At 43.9% G+C, this 14,392-nt stretch overlaps 1 protein-coding gene across 7 annotated transcripts in view; it reads left to right on the top strand.

Annotated features, from left to right (window-relative positions):
- The window catches only part of LOC306965348 (signal-induced proliferation-associated 1-like protein 2), a 134,490-nt gene that overhangs the window by 38,614 nt on the left and 81,484 nt on the right, over nucleotides 1-14,392 (top strand). For all 7 annotated transcript variants that reach the window (XM_079559687.1, XM_079559691.1, XM_079559690.1 and 4 more), the window contains exon 2: nucleotides 11,140-12,857. In XM_079559687.1, coding sequence (XP_079415813.1) covers nucleotides 11,360-12,857 — 1,498 coding nt within the window. In that variant the 5' untranslated portion in view covers nucleotides 11,140-11,359. The remainder of the gene's footprint in view (nucleotides 1-11,139; nucleotides 12,858-14,392) is intronic.

Here is a 14,392-nt window from a genome sequence, read left to right as displayed (position 1 = left end):
TCAGCCCAGATAAGGCAGAGCCAAATCTCATTTTGCACTTCTTTTTTTTTTTTGCCTCCCTCCAAGTCACTGACCCTTCATTCACACCCACCATCAAAATCCCAGCATCCTCTCTGTTTCCCCCCCGGCAGGCGTCGGCAGTGTCCGGCTGGTGGTCCGGGGCACAATAAAAAAAAAAAATGAAAAAAACGGAGCGAGGCGGCGAGATGATTGGATTTTAACTGGCTCAGATGTCGTAATTTATCTGCACCTAAACAGGAAAGAGAGGGCAACAGGGGCCGTTAATGGCAGGGCTCGAGCATCGGTGCTAATTTGGCTGTCAGCTGGTGGCGGCGTCCTCCCTGTGGTGAGGCTGAATGGTGTAGCTACAAAGAGGAATGAATAGGTGATCTCGAGTTTAGCATTCATCAATAACAACCAAATAGAAAAGTGGCATCTTACGAGTCCGATTCAAGACATTAGACCGTGCACAGTAAATACTTGATACTTGAGATTGACCAAATTATATATCCTCAAAAATTGTGTTTTTTAATGCAATATTCGTGCTGATCATTAGACATGTGCTACATTTTGTACTTTGCCATCTCTTCTTACCACCTGCTGTTTCCCAACCCGCATTTTTCCTTTCGCAGTAAGCGTCACGAGGCAAGCGTCGCTCCAGTGAAGCCGAACCATTTCATCAAAAGGCGATACTTGTGTTTGGCTACAATGCTGCACGCACCGGTGTTTTGTTGGTGGTTTAGTATCTCGAATGCCCGAAACTGCGGCCCTTTCTACTCCCTACACAAGAATGAAGAAAACTCCTAACAATGGAGGAGTGAAAACAGAGCTCGCACCTTGTTGTTATCAGCTCCTTGGGAAGAAAAATATTTACACCCCGCAGAGAGAGAGTGTGGTGGGATTTGAGTATGCAGAGACATGATATCTGATTCATTGTTTTTGTTGTGTTTTGATAAGGAAATCAAATAACAGGGCGCGTAGCCAAAGCAACACATTTGTATTGTTTTTTTTTCAGTCATTACCGCAATTTCATTAAGAATAAGACTTGTGGAAAACAACACTGGGCCTCTGTGACTATTCTTGTTTTAATAAGCACAAACACACATCAATTATCAGCACTCCAAGGCGCACATCTCTTCATGTTAAAATGTTTCTGCATATTGGATGCTACCCTGAATTTTGGCAGGACATATGCCGTTTAAAGGGATATTTCAGGATTTTTGATATAGAGCCTCATTTCCTAGTTGTCCAGAGTTTTGCTAATTTTTTTAGATATTTTTTTTTTGGAATTCATGCAGTTCTTGCATTTGAAGAGTTTCGTGGCGCTAGGCTAGTGCAAGGCTAGCGAATTTCTACGGTATCAGCTAGCCTGCATTAAAAACAGTCTGACCCGCTCCACAGTGCACCTGAGGCAAATCACTTATAACGCCAGACTAACCATATAAATGTCTGTGTCGATAGAATCATTTTTGGAATATAACTGACCTTGCATCACATGAATGATCGCATTTTGAGGGACTATTTTCTAGCAGATCACTCCGCCGCTGCGTAGCTTATACAACCACGAAGCAGATGTTGCAAATATAAGTTCTTTTAAATGCAAAATGGTTAAAATGATTCAGTCGACACAGACATTTATATGGTTAGTCTGGTGTTATAAGTGATTTGCTTCAGGTGCACTGTGGAGCGGGTCAGACTGTTTTTAATGCAGGCTAGCTGATACCGTAGAAATTCGCTAGCCTTGCACTAGCCTAGCGCCACGTAACTCTTCAAACATAAGAACTGCATGAATTCCACAAAAAAAAAAAAATCTCCAGTAATTATTAATTGGCTTTTGTCTCACGGTACTTCTCTGGTGTGGCTGACCAGTAGAGATAATGCAGTTGAGAAGCACATCACCTTTAAAACACTCTTTAGCAATGTGTCCTTTGCTTTGCCGCCAAAATACAGAAAGCTGTCTCAGGTCAAGAAGATACAACATCCTCATTAAGCGGCATCTTTGTCACTTGTAGCGCACATTTTAAAGAGGAGAGGTAATTAAGGGACAGACAAACGGCAAAATGACCCCCACAATTACAAAAACAAAAGGAGTCTGGCTGAACTTTCCCATTCTGTGTGTTATGTACATTCCCCCATTGTGCATATATGCAGGGGCGGACTGGGACTAAAAAACGGCCCTGGACTGACTGTCACATTGTGGCCGCATTTTTGTCAAATTTTTGACAATTTCGCTTTTTCGTTCCTTTTTTTGTGGCTTTTTGGCATGTTTTCATCACGTTTTTGCTGTCACTTTTTGTTGCTTTTTTTCATTGCTTTGTTGTGGTGTTTTTGTCACAGTTTTGTCACTTTTTCATTGCATTTTTGTTGTTTTTTAATCATGTCTTTGTTGGTTTTTCATTGCTTTTTTTTCATGCGTTCATCCTCATTTTCGCCACTATTTGATGCTTTTCTTTTAAGCTTCAGATTTGGGTAAAGCTTGGTCAAGGGGAAATTTAGATTCCAGACCAGTGGCCCAAGAACCAGTGGTCCTTCTGTGCTCTTCCAGAATGGACATATGGCCAGTCCGCCCATGCATATATGCATTCGATACTGCTCTGTACATTGTTAACTGTTGTCATTTTGTGCTTTACATGACTCTATGGACTGCACAGAATAATCCCAACATTGTGCTAACAGAAAATCCTTCAGAAAAGTTGCATTTCTGGAGGATAATTTGTAAATTAGTTGCAGATAGTAATGCCACCGGAGTCACATTATGATATAAGCCATGCGCTCCATAATAGCTGTAATAGTCTTGCCCTGTCACCTCTGCTAGACCCTCAGTGGCTCATTGCGGCGCATATCACTGCTTTGGGCCATGGGAGGTCGAGGCGCTGAGGGGACAAGGCCGGCCCCTGCTTCCTGTGAACAGAGGAGCATTAAAATAGCTCAATCACATTTGCCTTTATTAAAGATAATGGTGTGTAATGACAGAGCCGGGTCCAGCAGTGCGGTGAGGGTTAAATAAACATGTTTGACTGTGACCCCAAGTGCAATAAGGTTATGCGGGCTGCGGAGAAGAGGAATGTGAAAGCTCAACAAAGCATAAAATGGGAGGGTTGCAGTTCCTGAATCGTGGGCAGGGTCCTCTAAATGTGTCATGTATAGGCTGATGATTTTTTTCATTAAGCTGTGACTTTAAGACTTAACGCTAAGGTATTAATGTGAGTCCGGGGCAAGACTTTTCCCGCCAATTTGGACAAGTGTGTTTGCCTTCTTTTTAAACAGTTTCTTTCCTAATAGCTCATCACCGAGTCTGAAGGCTGCTGCATGCATCTAATTTCCTAAAGTGCAGCCAGGCCTGAGTAGATTAGTCATAATAACGCTGTCGACAAATCGAATCTGCAGCTGTAAATTCAATAGCACCGCGCTGTTAATGTAATGCGCTTTTATTGAACATTGCCTCATTATAACTGTATTTCCATAAATGTATTTTGTAAAATGTCAGGTGTGTTTGTCTTGGACCAGTCTGGGCACATAAAAGTACAAGTCTGCCCTCAGTGCTGGGCATAATTGGGAAATAATGAAGCCTGGGATATGAAGCTGTAACCAAAGGGACATTTTATGCTGTGTTTCTTTCAGTAGTGGTGTGACTTTATTTTGTAAAGTCCACTTTTATTTTTTCGTAAAGCCCACTTTTATATTAGCTTACTTTAATCCATATACATGATCAGTATAGTCGTCGTTGTATAGTAATTCTTTGTGAAAATAGATAGTTGTGGATAGATAGTGCATAGGGCTGTCACGATAATTACTATATCGACTTCAGATTAATGAATTTTTGGGCAAGTGTTGATGGGATGATTAGGGGGCCTTTCATCTCCCCCTGGTGTCTCTGGCCAGAAAACCACCCTTGCAACTTTCCCTCCACCGGGTTGGAGGCGCAATACACACTAATAGAATCACAAAGATGAAGCTAACAGGCTATCGGGCAAAGCTAACTGTGGGCTAGCGCCACTTTAGCAGTATTTACAGCCAAGTTTGAGTGAAAAAAAATGTTTTTCATTGTGTCATTGAGTTGTGGCACAATGTACAATATCCCTTTCTCTGTTTGTCTTTTCTCAGCGTAGTATTTACTCACATGGACAGTTAATGAGTAAAAAAACGGCAACATGCTACGACACCTGCAGTTGCGCTTGTGGCCTCTAGGGGCATGAGTTACTTAGTTCTGCTTTAAGAAGTACTTTTCAAACAAAGTCACAGACACTTTAAGCTTACTAGTTCCAGCTCAACTCGTTCCAGCTCAATTGTTTGTCGTTACTACTAATACACGATACCAGATAATAATGCAATGTCAATTCTGTTTGCCCTTGCACTTGAGTAAGAGCATTTTAAAGCCTTACGTTGTCTATGAGACAGCCCTATTAAAATCTGTTCCTGTTTTATGGTCATTTCGACAGCCCCGTATAGGTGATCTCCTTTCATTTGTCTTCACTTGACATTGAAGTGTGGTTCTGTGTGTTATTGCAGAGCCACATCGGGCAGTGCGTGTCCAGTTTAACGACAGCGTATTAACTCGTATTGTGCCTTTAATCAGGCCTCAATGTCACAGGATGATTTTAAAACCTTCTCTGGATGGACCAAGATGATAGATGGTGGAGGCAGAAATGAGTTCATTACAATAATTAGGCCCCGTCTCTCCTCTGCTAACCCTTCCCTCTGGCCATTCTCTGCCTTGTATCTTAAGCACACATAATAGCCGTACATTACACCCATAATAAAGGGTTGTTAGGACAGCGGAACGCCTACCCTCCATCTGCTGCTTCCCCTAAACACGACACAAAGCACTGGAGTTGATGGCAGACACCTTTTGGCTACTGAAAAGATGCATTTTTGCAGAACAAGACATAACATGCCAGTTTGTGATTACTAAGAGCTCACAGTAAAAGAAGGTACAGGGCCGCGTGAGGCCTTGTGAAGTTTGAATGTTTTCCCCTTTTCTCGGCGGATTTGCCACTTTGAAGGAGGCGTTGAGAACAAAGTTTTTCTTCAGGGACAAAAAGTATAGGCGTTCAACTTCAACAGCAGCAGCAAAAGGTTTCAACAATCTCTGGATGATTGAGGGACCTCACCGCCTTGGCCTTAGCAATTGCGAAAGTTGTTGCCGTGGCTATCTTGGTTTTCCCTGAAGTAGCGGCCAAACTGTTGGCAGCTAGGACTATAAATGCTGTAATGAAATGTCACAGAATAGAAAGTTTCAGTTTAGTAATGAATACTGGATATAGTAATGGTATAGTAACGCACAATTGGTCAATCCTCTAGATCTTTGGGAGCTGCCCTGTGGCACATTTCCCTTGTGATATTGAAGGATAGGTCAAATCCAAAGGACAAAGTACCAATACCTTAAGTGTCCTCCTTTGGGTCAGAGAGGAGATTCTTCTGCTGACCTTGGGAGTGTGCTTATAGTAGAAGAGCAGTAGCCGTAAAAGGAGCTTTACAGTGTCTCAGTTGTTAAACAGCCTCCTTTGGTTCATAGAACACATATTTCGCTGATGGGGAGTTTGTGGCGGTGGGGGTGAAGGAGAGCAGCGTGTTCATTAATCACTGTCACATGGAAACGGCTAATAGCAGCGGAGGAGAAGGGCACACAGACCTCCGTGCTCTGCCTTCATCCTGTGTCTGAACTAAATTAAGACCTTTTCACCCCTGCGCTGACCCGAGGCGGCCACACAAAAACAAGGTTATTGAGTTTTGGTTGTTTTTTGTGTGTGTTTTTTTTGTTGTGTTGTTGTCAGCAGCTTTCGCACCTGAAGTCTTCCAAAACCAGGGGAGATGCACTGTGTGATATTGTCATTACAGGTCACAATAAATGTCAGTGAATTTCTGGCTGCCCTTTAGTATTGGCAAGGGATGTTTTTTTTCTTTTTCTTTTAAGACAGTTTTCTTCTCTTCTATTTTATCGTTGTAAGATGAAATTTGTTGCTGTAGTGCTCAACCACAGCCGGATTTGTGCCGATAGAGATGATTGCATTACACAGGGCAGACATAAATGTGTGCATTTTCATTTATTGTGCTATTTTTGTCACAACACTTAAGAACATTATGTTAACATGGTAGAGTTACCTTGAAAACTCATGGATTGAATCATCTAGGTGTATTTATTAGTCAACCATTCACATTTACATCGCAGTTACTCATGTTTGATGCCTAGAATTGCTACTTTTGCCTTTGTGTACTAGAACCATACAGCGGCATTAAAGAAAAATACCGATCTGAGCAGACGTCTCCCGTGCTGTTGTGATGTGCAGTGATTATAGTACGTCTCTCTTTGTTCACTGTCGTCCGTGAAAGCTCGAGCCGAAGTGTCGCGTTGATAAAGAGCTTTGCACAGGTGGCACATCTCGCTGTCAGACGCTGTAATTGTGAGAGAGGAAGACAGAGTTCACTCAGTTGCAGACTGCCACCGTCACTCCAGCTGCAGCGGGAGACGGAAGGAGCAGACCCAGTGCCCTGTGCGAAAACCTGGATGTTGAAGTTTATGTTTTATTCAGGCTTTAAGCTTTCTGCCAACTTCAACTCAAAAATGTATCTTGTCAAAGTTATGCTGAAATCGTTGGAAAACACAGCCCCCGAGATTAACGCCCAACTGAACTGAGTAGACTTTCTCCAGATTGGCATTACCTAAATCTAAAAGCTTAAAAGAAAAAAACGCAACAAAAAGGCAATGAAAAAGCAACAAAGAGAGACACAAAAGAGACAAAAATGCATCAAGAAAGTGACAAAAATGTGGTGAAAATGAGTCAAAAAGCAAAAATAGATGACACAAAAATGTGACGAAAACACAACAAAAACACAACAAAAAAGCAACAAAAACATGACAAAAAAAGATAGAAAAAAGACACAAAAGCACAACTAAAATGCTTAAAAAATGTGACAAAAACACGGCGACCTGACAAAAAAAGTTCCAATCACTTTTTCGTCTTAGCTTTCAAATGAGGCATTACACTGTTGCTCTCCAGTTGAGAAGTTTTTACATTTGGGTAAAACCGAACGGAAAATGTGCTTGACTCATGCATGGGGTATGAGGTTAGGGCCGGCTCGAAAGTTTTCTGGAGGAATAGCCTGTTGTGCATGTTTTGGGTTGATGGAGTGGCCAGATGAAACCACCCAGACACAGGGAGTATATACCGGTACATGCAACTCCACACCCTGCCAACCAGACCGAGAAGAAAGACATGAGGCTTATATAGGGATATGTTGTTACTCGGAGATTACTGGACAAATCCCTGAAATGAAACTAGGTCAATTTCACTTTGATAATATGATTTCCGTAAAGCATTGTCATGTGGAACTGACACTTGAGAATGCCGCTCGTCACACTGGACGTCTGTATTGAAATGAAGAGGCCGTAGTATTGCATTGTTGGCTGCTCTGCTCTGGTCAAATGATCCATTATTCATCATTCATGGACATATTTCCCAGCGCGGTCCTACATTATGCATAACACATGACACAACACAATATAGCACTGTCTTCTCTGGGCACCCGGTTAAACGGCGATACGAGTGGGGGTTTCTCACTTGGTTAAAAATAGAAGTACAAAATGAGTAATTACAGTGTTTCCCATTTATAGGGGAGAGGCTGAGGTAACCCCCATGGTCTAATTTTCTCACCGTAGTTGTGGAAAACAATATTGACAATATTATAAATGATTGTGGCAACTCCTGCGGGCAGGTAGAAGACTAACAATACAATACAAAACAAATTATACTACTAATATTGCAATGGCGATTACACTGTTATCATAACAAAGCATTTTTTTACCAAGGCAAATACCCTGTAGGCATCTTCAGGCTGGTGTAATGCTGAAGTTACCATCTCCCACCACCAAAGCCAGCTTTTTCACCACCTGCAAACTCATACAAGGAGAGCCTCTTTCTAATGAGCTACTACTAATGCTATTGCCTTTATACTTCACTCACTAGCAAGGCTTATACTTATGCCACCACTTCTTTGACTCAAGTAAAAGTATCAAGTTACCTTCAAATCTGTGGTCATAAGCGGAATGGAAAGTAATAGAAAAGATAGGAACTTTGGATTTTCTCCTCCAGCTGAAGAAAAGGAAAATCTTATCAATATTTTAGTACGCATTTGGGTCATGCATGCATTACTGCCATTAACCCGTATTTGGCCCGTTCAGAGGCGCAAACTTTCTATTTTAAGCTTTCTGACTTGCCCCTCGCGTATTCGGTCTTGTCTCGCTCGTTGCTAATCTCGAGGTGCCCCACATTTTCTCCTCCGCAAATGGCAAAAAAAACATCAACATTTGCCCCGAAACCTGCAATCTCATTCAACACCGCTGGGACAAAACTAGAAAGATCTAAATCGGCACGGCTTCTTATCTAACAAGTCACGTCATTAGCGTTGCGAGTGACGTTTGGCAACAAAGTGAAGTGTTACTTTGCTGCCCTTTTTTTTTTGTAAAGTGCGAGGTTTACTCAATTACACGTGGGATTTTCACTTGATTGCAGCGGATACCACCAGCGCAGGGTGAACAAGGAAAAACCATTTAGGTCAGAGTAGCAGGGAGGGCCGTGTGTATTTGTGAACGGTGTACGGAGATCTCTCAGGCACAAGTCAGTGTAACAGGGCTAAATGTGCTGCAACACCCGCGTCACCAGCTCTCTATGGGCTGGTGTGGGCTGACGTGGACAGGAACTAGACACTTTAACCTAAAAAAAAAAACATGCTTGAAATGAATTTTGATACTTTGGAGTAAATAGTCGTGGATTGTGTTCGGAGGGACAACTTTGACAAATGAAATATTATTCAAGCTGATGATTAGGCTACTTTTTAAGAAATTAATAGCTAAATAGAAAAACAAAGCAATTACATCTAAAAGCAAGTGAAGCTGCTGGATCTGAAAAAAAAACAAAAAAAAAACATATCCTCTTTTTTTTTTTTACATTTTTGCTGTTTTAAGGGGGAAAAGAAGACAGAAAGCCAATATACATAGATACAATCAATTAGTGGGAGTAGTTGTGTCTTCAGTAACATTCATGTGTTGATGTCATTGTGACACCATGCAACAAGAAGGTCCTCGGTTCGCGTCCTTGACCAGGCGGGGCTTTTAAGTCTCTTTTCCACAGGTAGATGTTCATCAGCCCAATGCTTGGTCAACCAATCTGACCGGGTGTTGGTTTTGGGACCGGCCTCTAGCTGTGGTGAACAGCCCTCACTTTTGACATGCAGGTCATACAGATTCAATATTTCACAACATCATTCCGCTGTTCTAAAGGGGATGTTGCCGATATTACCATTTAGCCGCTGTTAGTGCAACTTTAGCTGGTGTTAGCATAACATTTGCATGTTGCTTACCTTCATAGTTCATGTTTTAGGTGTTGCATTTCTGTTTTATTAGCCTTGGCACCTCTGAATGATTCCATGACCCCCACCAGAAGGCAGCACTTGTCCACATTTGTTCGCAAAACCTTTAATGACGATCTGTACAGCGTGCTCCTTTGTGGGGGGCCCACAACAAATGAGTGCGCGGGTGTGTGGTGGAAACAGAAGCATGTTCTGGGTAGAGTCGATACGTGGCGTGGCAGTAGATACGTGCTATATGGAATAGGGCCTATATGGACTTTGGGGGTCATTTACCAAGTGTTAACAAAAATGGATCAGTAGCCGAGTCATTTGTGCATTTTTTGGTCTTGTTGCATTCTATCATATACATATCAGATTTGGGGAATCAATTCTGTAATACAGGCAATTTCAAATGGTAAATGCACCCGTCTTGATGAATGACCCCCTTTGTTGGTTCTCCAGGCCCCCTCTAAAAGAGAGATTCTGAATCTCACTGGAATCAGTATCAGAAGAAGTGGTAGTTGTGGTAGTACTTGGTAAGCAGAAGCACTTAAATTCGTTACACTGTGCAGATTACATTGTGAGGTACTTTCTGTCTGACCCTTCAGCACACAACCGACTTTGTCTGTCCATCTCAATTACATTAGCCTTATTGTCGTTCACGGCGGAAGGAAGCTCAGCTGTATCTAATTCTTCCCCGTATCTCGACGCGGATGATGTACTCGAGTTTAAAATAGGAAGCAATGCCGTTGTTTGTCTCCAGCCCGAGAGGATTCTCAGCTGTTTTCAAGGACAAACTCTGCGTCCTCCCAATGTTCGGGCGCGTGAATAAAACCGCTGAGTTGGGCGCTTTAGCTTGTCATTGTTTTCAAAGTACAATGTTAGAAAAAAGTTAAATGCAATTACTTGGTTAGATAATGTGATAAAACAGCCATTTATGCGCATTTTTGACATGTTAAATGTCAATTCAAAATAAAGGCGGAATTAAAGCAGGACACAACCTGAACTAAACAAGTTTAACCTAGAACTAGTCTATAAAAATCCTAATCCTAGCTCAGACTAGGACTAAACCAAGACCACACCAAGATTCGACAATTGACATCAGTTCAGAGGATTACTTTGTCTACACACTCTGCAATATAAAACTAATAGTCTTTTTCATAGCCTCATTTGCAGTTACATCCCACATAGACGGTAAAAGGGATTTGTGTCAAACATAGAAGCTATTCCCCATTGTGTAATCTGACGGCAGTTTGCTTGTATGAGATGTCATTGCATGTGAATATTTCGCTGAACATCTGCCCTCAGTGCCGTAATTTCTTTCATTACCATCTGTTAAGACTTGGCTCTAAGCGCACACAAAGATAAGCATCCATCTTTTTTGTGAACTCAAAATAGTACTCAATAATTGTCAGCGTAATCTTGCTAAAGCTAATTGCCCGCATTTGGGAAGATGCTCGGTGTGAATTCAGCGTAGTCTCACAAACAGTTTGGATCATGCGAACAATTTAGGTCAGGAATAGGATTATTTTTTACAGCTGAACTGAATGTGCCATGGTTTGAGGTCATCTTGAGAAATTCAAATCTTTAATAAGAGTGATTCTGTTCTGTATAAAATGTCCTCCACATCCTACTGCAACTACTATTATTAGTGCTGTTGCTATTACTGCTTCCCTCTACTTCAGATGACAGAAAGTAACTTAAATGTTTGGGGAGTGTAGCTGCTGTCGAATTATTGTTATTTCAAGATTCAAAGTTAACTCATTTTCTTTTTTTCCTCTCTTGTCTCCATAGGTCTGAATACTAATGTTGAAGACACTTCTCCTGGACCTCCTGATGCAGCATGTTTTAAATATGTGGCCCTCCGTCCTGTTTGAGATGTAACTATGGCCGCTGCATTCATTTGGGACACTGGCTCCTACCACCTCCCCTCCTCTCCTCAGCAGTGAACCAGACCGCACGAGGTAATGAGGAAGCATCCTCCAAGTCCGCCCCTCTCCTCTGCCAGCGGGATATGAGTGTTTCGTGCCCGGACACAAAATCAATCCTTGTGGGAGCTGTGGGAGGCCCAGAAGAATTCTCCAAAGTCATGCAGTCAGAGGAGCTGTTCAGCCGAAAACTCAAAGCGCTCAATGGCAACATGGGACCGCCGACGGCTAACATGCAAGGGAAGTCTGACGGCAAAACGAACGGGACTCCAGCTATGCCTAAAATGGGGGTGAGAGCCCGGGTGTCGGAGTGGCCCCCCAGGGCCGACGGCTGGGATGGTGGCAGGCCGTCACCGAACTATCAAAGCGTCATACCTGTGTTTCAGAACGGACAAGAGCACACGGTTGAAATCGTGGAGCAAGGCGAAGCGGTGTGCGTCGAAGTAGACTATTCAGACAAGTACACCATAGAGGAGCTTTTATGCCACTCGCCGCTCAAAGGCCTGCACCCCATTCGCCAGCGCAGCAACAGCGACGTGACCATTAGCGACATCGATTCGGAGGACGTTGTGGACCAGAATGCCGTTAATCCGAACACAGGCGCGTCTCTACACCGCGAGTACGGAAGCACGTCCTCCATCGACCGACAAGGCCTTACCGGAGAGGGCTTCTTCACCATGCTCAGGGGGTACAGAGTGGAAACCATGGACCATCGTAGCATCCCGCCAATGGGGTTCCCCGAGCTGTTGCGCTGCGACGCGTCCCTGTCGCCCAGTTTGCAAACCGCAGCTCAAATAGCGAGGGGAGAGATAGTGCACATTCCTGGATACGATTACGTAGACAGTTCCCTTCTCTACAGCAGGGAGAGGGAGAAGTCTTTTATGCGGCGTTTGAAGTCGGAGTCGTCTGAGCCGTCGATTTTCAGAAAATTACGGACCATAAAAAGTGAGAGTGACGCTTTGAGGCTTTCTCTTGAAGACGACAGAAGGCCGCTAAGTTTTCAGAAATGCTTTGCTCACTATGACGTCCAAAGCGTCTTGTTCAATATAAGCGAGGCAGTAGCGAGTCGAGCGAATTTAAGCCAGAGGAAAAACATGACAACAGGGGCATCAGCGGCATCTGCGGGAGCTATAGGTGGGACAGGAGTAGTGGCCGGTCCTGGTCAAATGCCTGGGCTCGGGATAGAAAATATCATGGCGGCGTGCAGTAGCTCCAATGTACCCCTGTTTGAGTCTCCCCTGGGCAGCCGCGAGGACCTCAACCCCAAGGAGAACCTGGATGCCGATGAGGGAGACGGAAAGAGTAACAATATGGTGCTGAGCTGCCCGCACTTTCGCAACGAAGTCGGGGGCGAGGGGGAGAGGAAGATCTCCCTGTCCCGGGTGAACAGTTCCAACTACAGTGGGTTTTCCGAGAGCTGTTCGTTCGAGTCGTCTCTGAGCTCACACTGCACCAACGCCGGGGTGTCTGTGCTGGAGGTGCCCCGCGAGAACCAGCCCATACACAGAGAAAAAGTCAAGCGCTACATCATCGAGCACATTGACCTGGGAGCGTACTACTACCACAAGTTCTTCTATGGAAAAGGTAAGCGCCGCCAATACAAAGCGTATTATTTCACGGTTCATAAAGTGAAGCATCGGTGGAAGTGTAGTGGGGCAGGGATGACGCTATGTTTTAGGATTACTAACCACACAGGCCCAATGTGTTTTGTTTGAATTGCTTTCCTGAAGGAACAGCCAGAGCACTGAGGGTCAGATATCTTGACAGCGCAGTTATTTTTGTAAGAGCAGATGAAATAGTGTCCAGAACAATAGCAGGCTTGTGTGGGGAGCAGGAGGGTGCGTTTTCACTTCCCGAGAAGAGAAGCGGTCGTGTCCTCTCTGTGATATTGGCTTGAACCCTGAAGTGAGACCGTGATTCGTCATGTGAGAGGAGAGAGGTGAGTCCCGCAGCTGTTCCCTGTGGGGCCCCAGTGCCAGCGCGACCCTCCGAACAAACTGAAGGGTCAACACAACCACGAGAGGTTCAAGCTTTCTCATTAAAACACCTATGTGACCGAGTCGGGCAATCGCTACATTATACTCCACTGCTCTCTCCGCTCAGAGCCCGTGCGCTCTCAGCAGATTGTGTTACAGACTTAAGCCCCTCTAGATAACAGCTGCTTCACCTTTCACACTGGAGATGCCTGAACTGTTTCACAAAGATACTCTGTATTAAAATATGCCCGGCGGCACAGGGTTAAGCTCCAGTCAAGGTTAATGAAAGCATGAATCTACTGTCTCTATTTAAAGTAAGTTTGAGTAAAGCAGAGGAGCGTCACTGACAATCTTATTGTATGGAGCCCAGCGTCCCCTTTGCAGTTGTCTGTGTGTTTAACCCCTGGCTGTGCGGCACAGTGATGTATAATTGAAACGCTGCAGTTTGCTCTTATGGCTCTGAGGTTATGGCTTTTACAGCACTGCTTTTACTGCAGTTTGTGGTTATGGCACTTTTTCCATGAGGTGTTTTATTGGAGAGACAATCCAGTCATCACCTCTGTCTGCACTCACACAGACAGGCCGTGTGTCACCACTTTAGAGCGAGCTTTTATCAACCTGAGCTGAACATTGATCCCATTGATTGCTTACAGCCGTAGTTCCCACAGCAACAGGAGTGTTCTCTCCGGGACGTCCTAATGGACACCGTGTTTCCTTCACACCCACAGGCCAAGCCTTGTTATAACAGGTCAGGGTTACTTATGGTTCGATGGCAGAAGAGGCTTGTTCTGCCTCGTGTGACCTTTTTAAAGTTAGAAAATGTAACTATTGGACTTCTTTTGGATTTGAAAAATATATATTTTTGCCAGAATGAAATGAAAAGCAGATGCTTTATTTGATATGACAATCAATGTCATGAACCTTGTGGCACCATGCAGCCCTAAGTGTCACTACTGACAGGCGTGTGTAACCAGAGGAGGAAGTGACAAGCTTCCTCTCCACTCTCGCTGTGTGGGTGCTAAACTGAGGCTTTGCACGGACAGCCCATCACCGTTTGACCTCATGCACCACGGAGTATTGTGCCGCAGTCCCTGCCACATCCAGCCCTGCATCTGTGCATCCGTTAACCACACACAAGTGACA

The sequence above is a fragment of the Gobius niger genome, assembly GCF_951799975.1.
Source record: "Gobius niger genome assembly, chromosome: 7".
NCBI lineage: Eukaryota > Metazoa > Chordata > Actinopteri > Gobiiformes > Gobiidae > Gobius > Gobius niger.
Note: the sequence above shows the minus strand (reverse complement) of the source record. Positions and strands in the feature narration are given on the sequence as shown.